We start from the raw sequence: 13,479 nt of genomic DNA, 5'->3' as shown, positions 1-13,479 counted from the left end.
AAACATCCACCACACAATTTCTAGATTGCAAATTATATATATATATATCTTTAAAAACCGGAGAGAACATAAACAGCCTCTCCACATATATATGTATTCACTGAGTCACATAGAATATGAAAAAAACTATATTATGTAAATCATCATATTAGCTATAATTTTCCAACTGACAATTGTTTTTATAGAGACACAGTGCATTCGTTCTCTTATTTAAAAACATATTATGTGTCTTCATTGGCTTGGTAGCATATTAGAATGAAGGCGTATGGATAAAAAACGCAGAGGATTAAACAAACCCCTTGAGTCACATTACGTTTGGGTGAATTAAACAGGATCCTTCCCCAAACTAGCATAAATAAATCCTCCTTATGGAAAAGTGTCAGTGATTTAAGGGTTAACATAGATCTGAAAATAATTTTAAAAAACATCTTATTAGGGGACTACACAGATAAGTATTTGGAACTCGTCCCCCTTTAAAAATGACAGCACATTTGGCAAGTGTGAGCAAATGTCTTGAACTCTACTGGGTTTGAGATCTGAGCGCAGCTATTCACAGACAGCCACAGAGCTGCAATCTGCGAATAAGCCTGGGCTGGAAGGACTTGGATACCCCTGACAGCATTGCTCGCCACCGGGAAGGTTTCCAGCAGCTTTCAAGGTATTTATCGTGGACTCGTGGCTGGTGACAGAGTGTGACTGGTGGAACGACTCCAGCATCGCTCCCTCTTTGCCACTGCAGAGCACAGCAGGTTTGAGCAGCAGCACCCAGACTGGCCAACCCTCCAGCCCATGCTGTGGGTGCTCCACACTACCCCAGGACCCCGTTTTCAAACGCAAACACCTATTGCCATTATCACCTCGCTTTCTCTATGCCTCGTGCCCAAGCCTGTCCGTGTGCTGAGCTCTCCAGTGAACTTCTGCAGATGCCCTCCTTGGGAGCTCGTACTGTCATCAAGGGGGCTGGTACCCAGCCACAAATGGCTCCCTGCTTTCTCCATCACCCTGCAGGATGTCACAAGTGATCCCATTAGAAGATGCTGTTCTCAAGAATCATGGCTGGGTCTGACTTTGAGAAAAAGACAAAAGTTTCCTGTGTTGCCGTTGTTGTTCTGCAGTTGTGTATCTTCATTCGTGCTCTCTCCTTGTTTTTATTAAAAAGGACCCTTGTATTATTAATATAGTTCACCCCTCCACAGTCACTATAAAACAGACTCCATGTTTTCACACCACTCATGATCTTCAAGGTTATAGATAAATTTTGTCCTATGTGGTTGACTTTGGGGCACCGAGTCCCGCCCCAGATTGTCTAGGGTGAGAGTAGAGGCAAAAAACTCACTAGTGCTGAGACCACCTTCGTGGTTCTTGATGTATCTTTTATAGTTTTTCCTCAAGCACTGCCAGGTGGTTGTGTATAAGATGAATGCAAAAGACTTCAGGGCTATAGCAATGCTAACATACAGGTATCTATAGACCACGTTGTCGTACAGGGCGCAGGCTCCTTGCTCGCCGCAGAACGTGCTCCAGAACAGACACGTGGAGTCAATTCCAGCCCCAAAGATCAGCGGAGGTGGGATAAAACCTGTCAAAATAAGAGAGACAAATTAGGCTTTTATGATCCTTATGATAGAGAGAGAGGACGTGACTGCAGTGAATGGAAAGAGGGCACTTTATCAAGGTTAATGGTCCCAGCTGCAGCCTGTGATTTTAATTTTTAAAGTTCTAAATCAACCTAAACCAAGTCTGTGGATGAGTTTTTAGCTTGGACTCGATGTCTACGGAAGAATTCCTGCTGATATCAACATGCAGCAAGGATTTTACTCAAGTTTAAGTGGCTTTTATTAAGCTTCTCGTTTGCCTAATGAGACTGAGGAGGGGTAAATGAAAGAGGAGGAGGACAGCCTTGCAACTATGCTCTCTGTTTAGATACTGGCAATTCTGCACTTTAGGGTGTTCACCTGAAGGATGTCACAGCTCTCCAGTTCAGAGCCTGAAATCGGCTGGGACACAGAGTTTTGGACCTTTCCCTGACACAGGGAAAGGTTTTCTCTGGGTCTAAGGAAAAGAAACAATGACCTCTAAAAGATGTCAAAGATGTATTCTGCAATGAAGGGAAAATTTCAGAGTGCCATTAAATGAAATATCACAGCAGGATTCTCCCACAGCCACTGCAGCTAACTACCAATGAGTGTTTCTCAATCATAGCTTGCAGCAGAGCTGCAATCTTAAAGCAAAGTAATCACTCCAATCTCATTTAACTAATAAAGTCAATGTTTTTCTTCTCTACTTTTCCTCATCCTACTGGGACACTGTAGCAGCCCCCCCATTTCACATTACCCTGATGGTGATTAGGACATCCACGTTCCAGCTCTGCACTCCCCAGGCAGCACATGTGAGCCAGGAGTGCAGCACTCAGAAGAAAACGTGAACGTTCTACATAATGTAACCATCTCTCTTCCTTCTGCTGTATTTATGGGGGGAGGCTGGAAGCAGACAACCCTTGGGAAAAGACCCTGATTGATAAAGTCACTGCTGTGGGTTAAGACAGCAAGCAAAGGAGAGCAACGTATCTACTGAAATCCAACAGCAGGTAGGCACAACATACCCCTGTGATGGTATCACTTCCTCCATAGGTGCTGTGATGCCTGAGACTCTATAAATATATATGAAAACAGACACAAGGATTGCAGTTTTTAGACAGGAAAGTGTTTAATCTCGGATCCAGTTTCATCATTAACCTGGATTTCCAGGCTTAAAAAAGATACTTTCCTTCAGCTTGTCATGAGCAAAGTAGTGACATTCATGACATGTATCCTAAGACTACAAATAAATTGGTTGTCTTCACTGTTCCCTGTGGTAACTAAGATCTCTTTATTTTATTTTGTCGATGACTAGAGCTCTGCAGATTTTGCTTGATCTTCCTTCTATGTTAATAAATGCAGGAATTAAGAAAGGCTATATGGGCTTTTCGTACTCATTTTAACCAGTCATTAATAGCACAAATGTAGTAAATAAAACCAGATGATATGAAAGCAAGACAATCTGTTTGTTAGAAACACTAGTTTTTAAACATCACATCTAAAAACCTGGTTATGTTCTGGAAAAAATGTCAGTGCTAGCTCTCAGTTTGTCATTTCAATGACTGGAAATTCCAGTTATTCTAAGTTAAAAGACTCTTATTGTTGAAACCTGTGAACAACCACACACTGAACCTGGATTTTAAAAATTCAACTGGGCTTTTGCCACAGAAAAGCAAGAGGATGTGCTGCTGACTGCAGTCTGTGTGCCTACTGCTGCTGGATGGCACCTCAGGGGGCAACATTCACATGTGGCAGTGAGGAGCCTCGTGCTTTCTGGAACAAGAGAAGACTGGATTGGGATCATAATTTTGAGGTGTGAGCCCCTGCTTGTGAACATGTTGAGAGATGTTGATACAAAGCTTTGGAGATGTACAGACTGAACTTCAGAGAGAGCTACCATCCACATATGCTGGCTTCAGCTGGCTTGCCTGCTTTCCACAATAATTTGGCCTGGAAATTCCTCCTCATAAGACTTGAGAAAGGGCCTGTTTTCACTTAACTCCAAAGCTACTCCTCAGTGAATGCAGGCATGGATGTGGATATGGAAAACTTTTATCAACCAGTGAGTGTTTTGGGTTGTTTTTAGCAGAGGAGAGGGCAAGACTCCCTGAGACAAGGGAGCTGAGGGGTTGCACCATAGATTGGAAACTCCTGAGAGAGAAAGACTGTGGGGTTTTGTCATGTTAGAAGAAGAAGCAAACAACAACATGGGCTTGCAGGAAAAAATCAAAGGAAGTGCCCTGGAGGCTTGGCTAGGATGCATGGTGAACACCATCCAGAAAGGATGCATCCAGGATCTTACAAGTCTGAAACTCTTTGCCATTCCAGACAACTCCATTCCACACCTTTGGCTCCAATGGCATTGCTTTACTCTCTTCTCTGAGAAACTGCAGTAACGCTTTTATATGAAGACACTGTTCCGCTGCCCTCTCACAGCAGAATTCCTATGAAATAAGATAACACATGCAGGAGGATACCAGGAGAATTCAGTCACGTTTCATGTTATTACAGTGAATATTAAAGAGAGTCAATCATGTCTTACCTCTTACTGCAAAGTGTTGCAAAAATTTCATATATATATATATTTCTTTGTTGAAACTGTAGAGCTGCATAAAAAAGCTGCTTCTGTCTTATTGAAATCTATTAGCTACGATAGCACCTTTGGGTCTCATACCTCCTGTATTTAATACTCTCCTTTGGTTCAAGAAACAGCTATCATCACTGTCTTCTTAAGTCAAAGCTTAAAGGTGAACTGAAAAGCTTTTAAAATAAATCAGTAAAGCTATTCTCAAACCTCAGGTTGTTAAGGGCACAATTTGGATACCCTTGCTCATATTGAAAAGTACCTTTCTCTTCATTTTCTGCGTGTTCTAAGCTACATTGCTGCTATGCTTCAGGATGTATTGTCTTATTACACGAGAATCTCTTAGTGACAGAGCAACATATAAAGATTTGAGTTTAAAATTCTTACTATGGCTTCTTTACTGCTACGAAAAGAAGAAATCTGTTCAACTTAAGCATATATGTCTGAGCCTGGTTTTAGAGGAATTCAGGATGCTGCTATCTCAGGAGGCTTCTCTCTTTCAAAAGGAACAAAGAAAAGAGAATAATCTCTCCCCTTAAGTACTTTTTCCTTTGGAAACAACAGCCCACAGCCATCCTCCTCCCACACTTGCCTGCTGACTCTCCACATTCAGCCAGAGCTGAAGACAGGTCAAAACCCACGAGCAGCACCAGCAGCTAAAGAAAATGCTGTGTTTGCAAGGCTTGAACCAGAGCTGACCCAAGTCATCCCAGAAGCTTCCCTTTGAGTTATCTGAGCTCTGGATAAGTTTACTTGATGGAGCTTTTTGTATTACTGCAGCTACTTTACCAAAAACAATGGAAATCTAACTGGCTTTACTGTAAGTTGGTCTGGGAGCACCATTTCCCCTTCAGCTAATGGGGAATAAGGTATTAAAAAAATAAGTAAATAAATGAGGTAATTTATTCAAAGCAATGTATGGTACTGCTGGATTTTCTGTCCTGTACTTCCCAGTGTCTTGCTGTAGCCTCAGTGATGGCACTTTGCTCATTCCTTTGGGACTGGGGGAGCCATGCAGGGAAGGTGCTGCCTGTACCCTGATCAAAAAAAAGGAAATTCCACTCCCACAACATGCAGAAACCCTGGGCGTGAGATGGTCCCACACAATGATGGATCAGAGGATTTTGTCCTGAATCACTGAGATTAATGAGCTGAAATAGAAGAGCTTTAAAATAGGAGCCATCTCTTCCAAAGGGGAAAAAAATTCCACCCAGAAACAAACCGCAGGCAAACAACAGCCTGGTGTGTTCCTTTTAATTCATACATGAGAAGCACATACTGGTCCAGAGGAGCAGCCATATGCATTTTAATGGGATATTAACCCACAGGAGGATACAAGGACTCAGCCTGTCTCATTTTTCTGTTTTCCTTTCCGAGAGACCTGAAGGAAGGGACAAAACCACTATGTAACACAGGTCCTGTCCCTCAAAGGAGGGTGAAAATACATATCCCTCTACTTCAGCAATATGCAATACAGCAGTAATTTTGCAAGCTGCTGACACGTTAATAACAGCTATAGAAGAGAAACTGTTTGTGTGGGACCATGGGAGAAACAGTCATTTCTCATGCAACACTGCATTTTCTTCCATTAGTACAATACAAATGGCAGGAAAAGTGCCTTCAGGAGCCTTGATGTGATATCCTTCATGGAGAGGGCTTGGACCCCAGTGTGTCAAACCACACTGATGACAACCACAGTACTACATGGAAGAGAAATCAACTTCTGCATGTTAAAAATAGAGTTTACCATGAGGGAGGAAAGGACAGGAGAGAAGGATATCTGATTTTTGTACCTACCCAGCAACCGGAGCAGTAGGAAAAGCACCCCCAGAGCGTAAGATTTGAGTTCGGGGCTCACGGTTCTGCAGGGAGGAGGGAGGGAGAGAGTGAAATCAATTCCTGTTGTTCTGCTTTGATTAACACACCCCCTGGACATTCTGTGCTGTCAGCCAGGATGCCACCACCACCTTTTCAAAAAGTCATTAATGGAGTTTTTCTTCTGCCTTCGCCTGAACTGCCTACAGCCCCAAAAGTAATTGCCTATGTGATAGGTCCAGGAATTAGCTAAGTCATTAATAACAGCAGCTAATCTTGTCATTGGATGGGGAAAAATGTAATTCCCATCCCATTAAATCATTGTTTACAAGCTCCCCGTCATGTTTTCAAGGCTCCAGATGTTCAAAATTGGAGGGAAAGAAAACTTTTGGTTCTGAAACTCCCCAGACTACTGGGAACAAGAGAGGAAAGGGAGCATGACAGACCAAAAGGTTCAGTCAGCCTGTTAATTCAAGTCTTTCAGTGAGAAAGTGCTCAGGACTAGTTTTCATAGGTGTGAATTTAGCATGCAATTTTTTTATACTGGGAAGACAGTGTTTGCAGTGTCTTTTGCTATGAACACGACCCACTGTTGTATTAGGGTTATCCTTCGAAGGTGCTTTAAAAAAAACATTCACAGCTTTCTAATTCGCTCAGCTCAAGGATGCTACTGGCATCGTCCTCTTGGGGTAGGCTCAGCAAAGCCTTTGGAACTTTAGAAGCCATTAATTTGGTCTTGAGTCTTATAGCAGCATTTTATTTCCTACAGAATATAAAGGCTGGGAAGGCAGGACAGCAATCCCCATGGGAACAGATTCATCACACAGGGGAACTTCAAAGATTTAAGTTGCTTTTTCCTTTAGCTCCTTACAGAGGTCTGCAGGCATCACTGCTAGTGGCATCCATGGTGGCAGACATGGTCCTCTATATAAATACACCGTGGGGGCATAAGACAAAACTGATAAAACAGTTAGAACCACCAAGTGCTTTTATGTTAAGATCACCCTTCTGATCACCTGCCCTCCTTTCACATATTCACAGGCCACGTAACACCATACCATGACTCCTACATGAAGCCTGTGACCTCTGGATGAATTTCAGCAGTTTTCAGGCAATCCTCAGGCTCTATAGAAAGCCTTTATGCCAGGAAATATCTGACCTTGGAAAAATGTTCCAGTGGTTAATGGCTTGGCTCAAATAGGATTCTACAGTTGGGTGGGAAATGAAGGAAATGGAGTATTAAAAGTTTATTTTATGGAAAAAATAAATTATTGTGTGAAATATTCACAGTGGGTTTTTAATTGGTGGTGGTGTCCTTCCATCCACTTTTCTGTATTTAATACCAAAGTCAACCCACATACCTTAGAGTGGAGTAAAAGGTGCCACCTGGAGACATCTCCTTTTCTCACTGAACAAATGACTCACCTAGACAAGACATCCACTTTGTATACACTGAGTTCATTTTTAAATAATCATAGGAGCTGCCAATGCCACTTGTCCTGCCCTGGACACCAGGGACACACATGTACACAAAACTTCCTTTAGGCGATGCAAGAGGTGCTCTCTTGGCTAAGAGCTCTTCCCTGTACATTTTGGTAGCTATCAGTGATTCTGAGTGAAGTTACTAATCTGGATGTGTGAATTGTTTATTTCCTACAGCTGTGAACTGAGTATGTTTAACATTCCCTTCGGTTTTCTTATTCCCTTGCATTCTTCTTCCCGGTTGGTGCCAGGCTTATCTCATTTGAAGGCAACACTAAGATGTCTCCATGCAGGATCCTAAAGGTTCTGGCAGCTTCCTTGAACAAAGAACTCTTCAAACTTCAAATTACTTTTGCCACAATATTTATCATGAGAAATTTGATTTCCCTTCAGCTACCAGAGATGCAAAGAGAGAAGTGAACTAGTAGGTGGAATATCTCATTTTGTATCCTGCAGGGAGACATGCCCTCACAGAGCTGTTCTGTCCAAAATCCACTCAAGAGTGTGTTTCTAATACAGACCTTATTGATTGAATTTTATTGGAATTTTCCAGGCAGCAGAATGGATCTGCTATTTATGCCCCTGGTTATTATTCTCAGTAAGTGACAGCCTGGACAGCTAAGTAATTCTGGATAAATGTGGGCTTAGATATATATGTATATTGTAAGGTGAAGTGTTCCATGTGTCTGGAAATAACACAAGGTCAGTTATTTGAGTAAGCTACTTTTGCCCACCTATTCACACTGGCTCAACTCAAGACATGTCCTTCAGACTTCCAAGTTCTTTGTGTCCTTGGACTTGGTCCAGGGTGACAGAAGTTAAAACTCTGGACAGGTGGGTATTGACCAAAGCTAGCCTTTGCCAGAGCTTTTCACTTTTCCGTGGTTTCTATGGTCTCCAGGCCGTATGGGACCCTCAGCTCTGTGCAGCTCCCAGTGGTTCCCATGGCCCCTCCAGCCCTGCTCCCACCCCCTGAGCAGCCCCTCTGGGATCACTGTGGGAACCCTCCAGGATCCCCAGCCGTGGTCCTACCTGATGAGGATGATGACTGACGGCGTCTGGGCCATGGCCCCGATCATACTGCAAACACACATCACGCAGAGGAATGTCAGGAAGGCCTCTTCGCAGCCGGGGCTGGGGCATTTGCCAGGAACCACGGTGGCATTTTCGGCAGGGACCGAGGTGAGGCACGAACAGCCACTGAGGTTCTGCAGAGGAGCACAAGGAGTCAGGAGAAAGGAGAGCTGTGATCCCCACCATTGACCTCTGTAATGAGGGCTTGTCAACATCAACTCCTAATACTCCAATGTTCAATTAAGTAACTCCTAAGTGCTTGTTTGGAGGGGGTTTGGAAAGAATTTCAGGAGCGCCAGCTCTGACGCATGTTACCAGCAAGGGAAATTTGTCCCTTGGCTTGTTTCTTTTCTTCTGCTCCTTTCAAGTCTCTCCCATAAATGTCACTGCAACAAAATTATTACCAAGTTATACCTCTTTGGAGGGGAATAAAGAAACAATCTGTGTCTCTGCGACAAGGAAGATCCCCCAATTATGGTTCTAATTACTTGCTTATTTACTTCCGTCCTCTTGGCTGTTGCAATTAAACTGAAGTACATTAAATGCAGGTAAATCTGCAGCCCTGTTCTTGGCTGCAGGTTCGGTGCCTGCTTCCAGCACCCTGAATCCTGGGAAGGAGCCACCCAGGATGGGTGCTGCAGCTCACCGAGGGCTGAACTACCACCGCTTGGCACCACAGACGCTGCTGGACTTTAAAGCACTCCAGGGCTAATAAATGACATCTGGTTCAGAGGGATTTGTGTTGAGCTAAGAGCTGAAGTCAAGCGAGATAAACTTTATCAATATGTGATCAGAAGGAGGGTGGAATGACTGCATTTTGCTTTGATCTCTCTGGCAAGTGCAGGATGTGAAAAGAAGCTTTGTTTGCCAGTCACAGATTTAAGGCTTTACTTTTTTTTCCTTATTTTCCGACTTGCCCTCCTGAATTTCTGAGTGGGGGATGGCAGCGCAATTAAGGCGCACAATACCACCAAGAAATCCCTTAACGAATACAGAATGAAACGGTCATAAATGATTCATGGCTTGTCTTCATCAGCCCGCTGGGTTTGCAGGTCACGTGCTTGTATGAGGAGTAACACCATAAAATAAAACATACTGAAAACCAGCTAAATCTCCTCCCCTTTCCCTCTACCATGTTTGAGCAGAAATTCCTTTGCTTTTCCGCAAAGGGCGTCCCCTTAGGACCATACAAAAGCACACTTACTGGTTCACTGCCTCCAAAGATAAGGATCGGCAAGGATACTACTCCAACCTTTCTGACACTAATCTCTTTCTTCTGCACAGGAGTCAAATGATTTTTTCCAACTAAGTGCATAGAGGGCAAGAGAGACTGCTGTGCAGAACTCCAGGAGAGCTGGAGCAGGCATGCAGTGCCTTTCCGGCTGGCAAGCAGTAATTAACATAACAAATTATTGTGCTGTGAGTTAGAAGCTGACACCCGAAGGCTTCAGAATGGTGACAATTAGCACCACTGATGTGGTGTTTGCACAGACAACAGGAATTTGTAGATCCTGGCTCTTACTGTAGTGCATTGCTAGCAACCAGCTGGACACAGCCCCGCGGATCAAAACCCATCTAAGTCTAGAAAAGTATATACCTGCACTGAAAAATCCTCGGACAAAATTCCCATCACAGCAGACATGTAGAACTGGGTGCTTGTTTTCCATGGGTTCTTATCGAGGGACAGATCTGCCCCACCTGTTTCTGGCAATGGTGGGGCAGATTCTCCTCCTATTGCTGTGATTTTTTACAAACCACAAGGCAGATCCCCACCTGGATTGCCTGAAAATTTGCCTCTCGATCCACTTTTTCAACCATTTTGCATCAAGGTTCTGGCCCGAAGCAGTGCCAGTAGTTTGAACCAACTACATGTGCTTCCTTAGCACTGCACCTCATTCTTACCTGGGAGATCTTTGATCTTTTATTACTCACACACTACACAACTCTCAGACATCAAACAAGGAAACATCAAAGATGGAGTTATAACTTTGTCCTGTGGAGAGGCAACTTTTTGCTACCTGTGCCAAAATTGCTATAGATTCCCTTGTCAGCAACCCCACTGCATTCAACCACATATTATCACAACCCTCTGCTGCCCAGCAGCTTGCACACCCAGATTTCTGTGTGCATGTGAGGCTACACAGATGCAGAGTTTACACCTTTAACAGCATGCTGAGTTTGGTGTGATTATCTATGCGAATTACATGTTTTTAATTACTCATTCCTTAAGCCCTGGCTCTGACAGGGAAGGGACAGGCTGGTACTTCAATGCAAAGCTGTGAGATGCCAGCACAGTAATGCCAGGCTGGAATTCGTGTGTCTCCAACCAAAAGGCTGAGAGAATCAATGGCATCAAACAAGCAAGATGCAAGCGTCACTTCCAGGAATGGCTTGAAAGAAACACTCCTGAGGTTGCCAGAGCTCTGCCTATCAGCACCAATATTCCTATGGCTTTTTAGACAAGTGCACCTCTGGAACCAGCTCAGTAAGAGAGAAGAAATGAAAAAGAAAAAACTAACTGAGCTACATATCGCTTTTAGAATTGTTCACAGAGGAAAAGTGGAGCGAGGCACTCAGAAACATCCAATGTAGTAAAGTTAAATAAAGCATTCAGAGAATTTTATGTCCCAGTAAAAAGCAACCCTTGGCTCATCACAAGCATATAACATTCACAAGACCCTCTAGACAGGTCATTACCTGGATTATGGGTTTAAAACTTGGTTTGGCAATTTGGCTTTGCCTCAAGGCCATTGCATGGCCAAACTGGTCCATAATTTTTGATAATGCCCTTTCCAGAGGATGCTATATTGCTTCACTAATTTGTGTTCAAAACGTTACTGCAAAAAACCCCACAAAACAAAGCGATGAAAAGAACTCCGGGATGATGACAAAAAGGCAAAATAAGAAGGAATGAGTAAGAGAGAGGGTGAGTATCAGTGAGTTTTTTGCTGAGAGGTTTTCTCTTGCAGAACATGAGGTCAGGCAGCTGCAGACTGAAGGGGCAGAGCTGAATTTTCATTACCATGCTCCTTCCAGAGGAGCCAGAGCTTTGACCTGAACTGCACAGTGAGGAGGTCACTCCCACACTCCAGCCACGGACCACACCAGCTGTATTCTTGCTAAAGGCTTGGTGAACTGGTGAGACACAATTCTGTGTATCTGAAACAAGCTGGCGTCCTGTTAAAATCATCTTGCTGCCGCCTCAGGTGTTGACCTGTTGGGAGGAGGAGGAAGAAGAGGGCAGGAGGTAACACCTTCACATGTGTCACGCACTCATGGAGATCCTTGTGGGGTTTTGAAAGCACCTTGAAACTGTGGTATTTCAAAGGGATGCCTGTGTCTCTGAGGCTGTAGAGGGAAGGGAGGAGAGAAGAGGTTTAAGCAGGACAAGCTCCTGGGTGATCTGGGCTGTGAGGCTGCACTGCCAGCAGTGAGTGTGCACCTCTGCTCAGTGGCACTGGCATGTGCTTTGTCTCTTTGGGGCAGGAAGGGAGGTCTGATGCCTCCTCAAAAAGCAAGGATGAAGCCATGGAGGGATAATTGCATGTGGTGATCACTAATGTCCCTGCAGCCACAAACAGTCCCTGTGACCAGGCTGACCTCCAATAGACTCCACACAGGCAGTGAGGCAGCAATCACCATGCCTGGCACAGCCCCAGGATGCAGGAATCTCACCAGTCCCTACCCCCGGGAGCAGCAGGCACTCATTTTCAGCATAACCCAGAAGACATTAACATTTCAGCAGCAAAAATGAAAAAGCTGGCTTTTAAGATATTGTTAAAAATTCCCCACATCTTCTTTATATAGAGATGGTTTGGTCTTTAAGACTTTTCTAAGGGAAATAAACTCTTAGATATAGAGAACTGAAAAATGCAGAATGCCTTTGGATGGAGTCTCTGCTCCCCTGACAACTGCTCTTGCTGCTGCCTCAGAGCAAAGCAAGGAAACAGAGAGAAGTGAGAGGAAAGAAAGGAAAGCTTAAAAAAGGGTGAATAAAACCAGAATCTGCTCATAGGTGTCTAGGAACCAGATTCAGGGAAAGAGCAAGAGGAAAAAGAATAAAAGTGTTGGGCAGGGCAAACAAGGGCAGGTGGAGAAGAGGGGAGATGAGGAGCTGCAGGACAAAAGAGAAGCTGGTCCCACAGCCTGGGCCAGGAAGCTCTCACAGAGGATCTGGGTTCTGCCACTGGACAACCGTGCAGATCTTCATGTTCCTTGCTTCCATGCTGAGGAGGAAGACCAGAGGAGAAGGATGTGAAATCCCATCCTGCTCCATGGGTAACCCTGGCAGACTGCTGCTAGAGAGAGTGGGCATTTATGCAACAGAGTGAAAAATGACAAGGACTCATGCCCACCTGAGGTGTGAGGTCAGCTTTTGGGGGTGCAACCACTGATGGCTGTGGGTGAGCTACTCTACCAGATACGCACTAACCTCACTCACTTGAGCTCTCAGAATTGTTCCTACAGGCAAGAGGTCCCGAGGAAAGCCCACTCACCGTGCTGCTGCAGCCAGCAAAGCAGGCAGATAAGTATGTGACCCCATCTGCCCCACAGACTGGAGTGAAGGAATCAGTTTGGCATTCACAGTTGTTATTGCAGGGGGAATATGGGTCCAGAGATGAGGTTGGAGTTGAGCTGTAAGAGAAACAGAAAGGGAAATTAATGGACAGTGTGATGATATCAGCCAGCTTTTCCAATCGCTGCCTCACAAAGATGGCTTTGAGGGGGGGAGTTAACACATTACAAAAAAGCAGTGGGCAGGCTAGCTGGGTTCCAGCTTTAAGAAATCCAGGCTACAGCTTCCCCCTGGGGACTGAAATGCCATGGCCACTATCCCTCTGCAACAGGGAATCTAATGCAAGACTTCAGCTGCCTTGTTACCCCAACAAGAAGCCCCAAGGAAGCCCAAAGAGATGATCTAGAGATTGCTCTGTATTTTTCTATAAT

At 44.3% G+C, this 13,479-nt stretch overlaps 1 protein-coding gene across 1 annotated transcript in view; it reads right to left on the bottom strand.

Annotated features, from left to right (window-relative positions):
* Positions 1–21: 21 nt before the first annotated feature.
* The window catches only part of SLCO3A1 (solute carrier organic anion transporter family member 3A1), a 132,264-nt gene continuing 118,806 nt past the window's right edge, over positions 22–13,479 (bottom strand). Inside the window, exons 7-10 of the mRNA XM_027688470.1 lie at positions 13,029–13,167; positions 8,491–8,666; positions 5,959–6,023; positions 22–1,579 (exon numbers count right to left, since the gene is read on the bottom strand). Of these exons, the coding sequence (XP_027544271.1) occupies positions 1,200–1,579; positions 5,959–6,023; positions 8,491–8,666; positions 13,029–13,167 (760 nt within the window). The 3' untranslated portion in view covers positions 22–1,199. The remainder of the gene's footprint in view (positions 1,580–5,958; positions 6,024–8,490; positions 8,667–13,028; positions 13,168–13,479) is intronic.

Source organism: Neopelma chrysocephalum, unplaced genomic scaffold (assembly GCF_003984885.1).
Source record: "Neopelma chrysocephalum unplaced genomic scaffold, ASM398488v2 Primary Assembly neopelma1_75, whole genome shotgun sequence".
NCBI lineage: Eukaryota > Metazoa > Chordata > Aves > Passeriformes > Pipridae > Neopelma > Neopelma chrysocephalum.
This window is presented reverse-complemented; position numbering and strand designations above follow the sequence as displayed.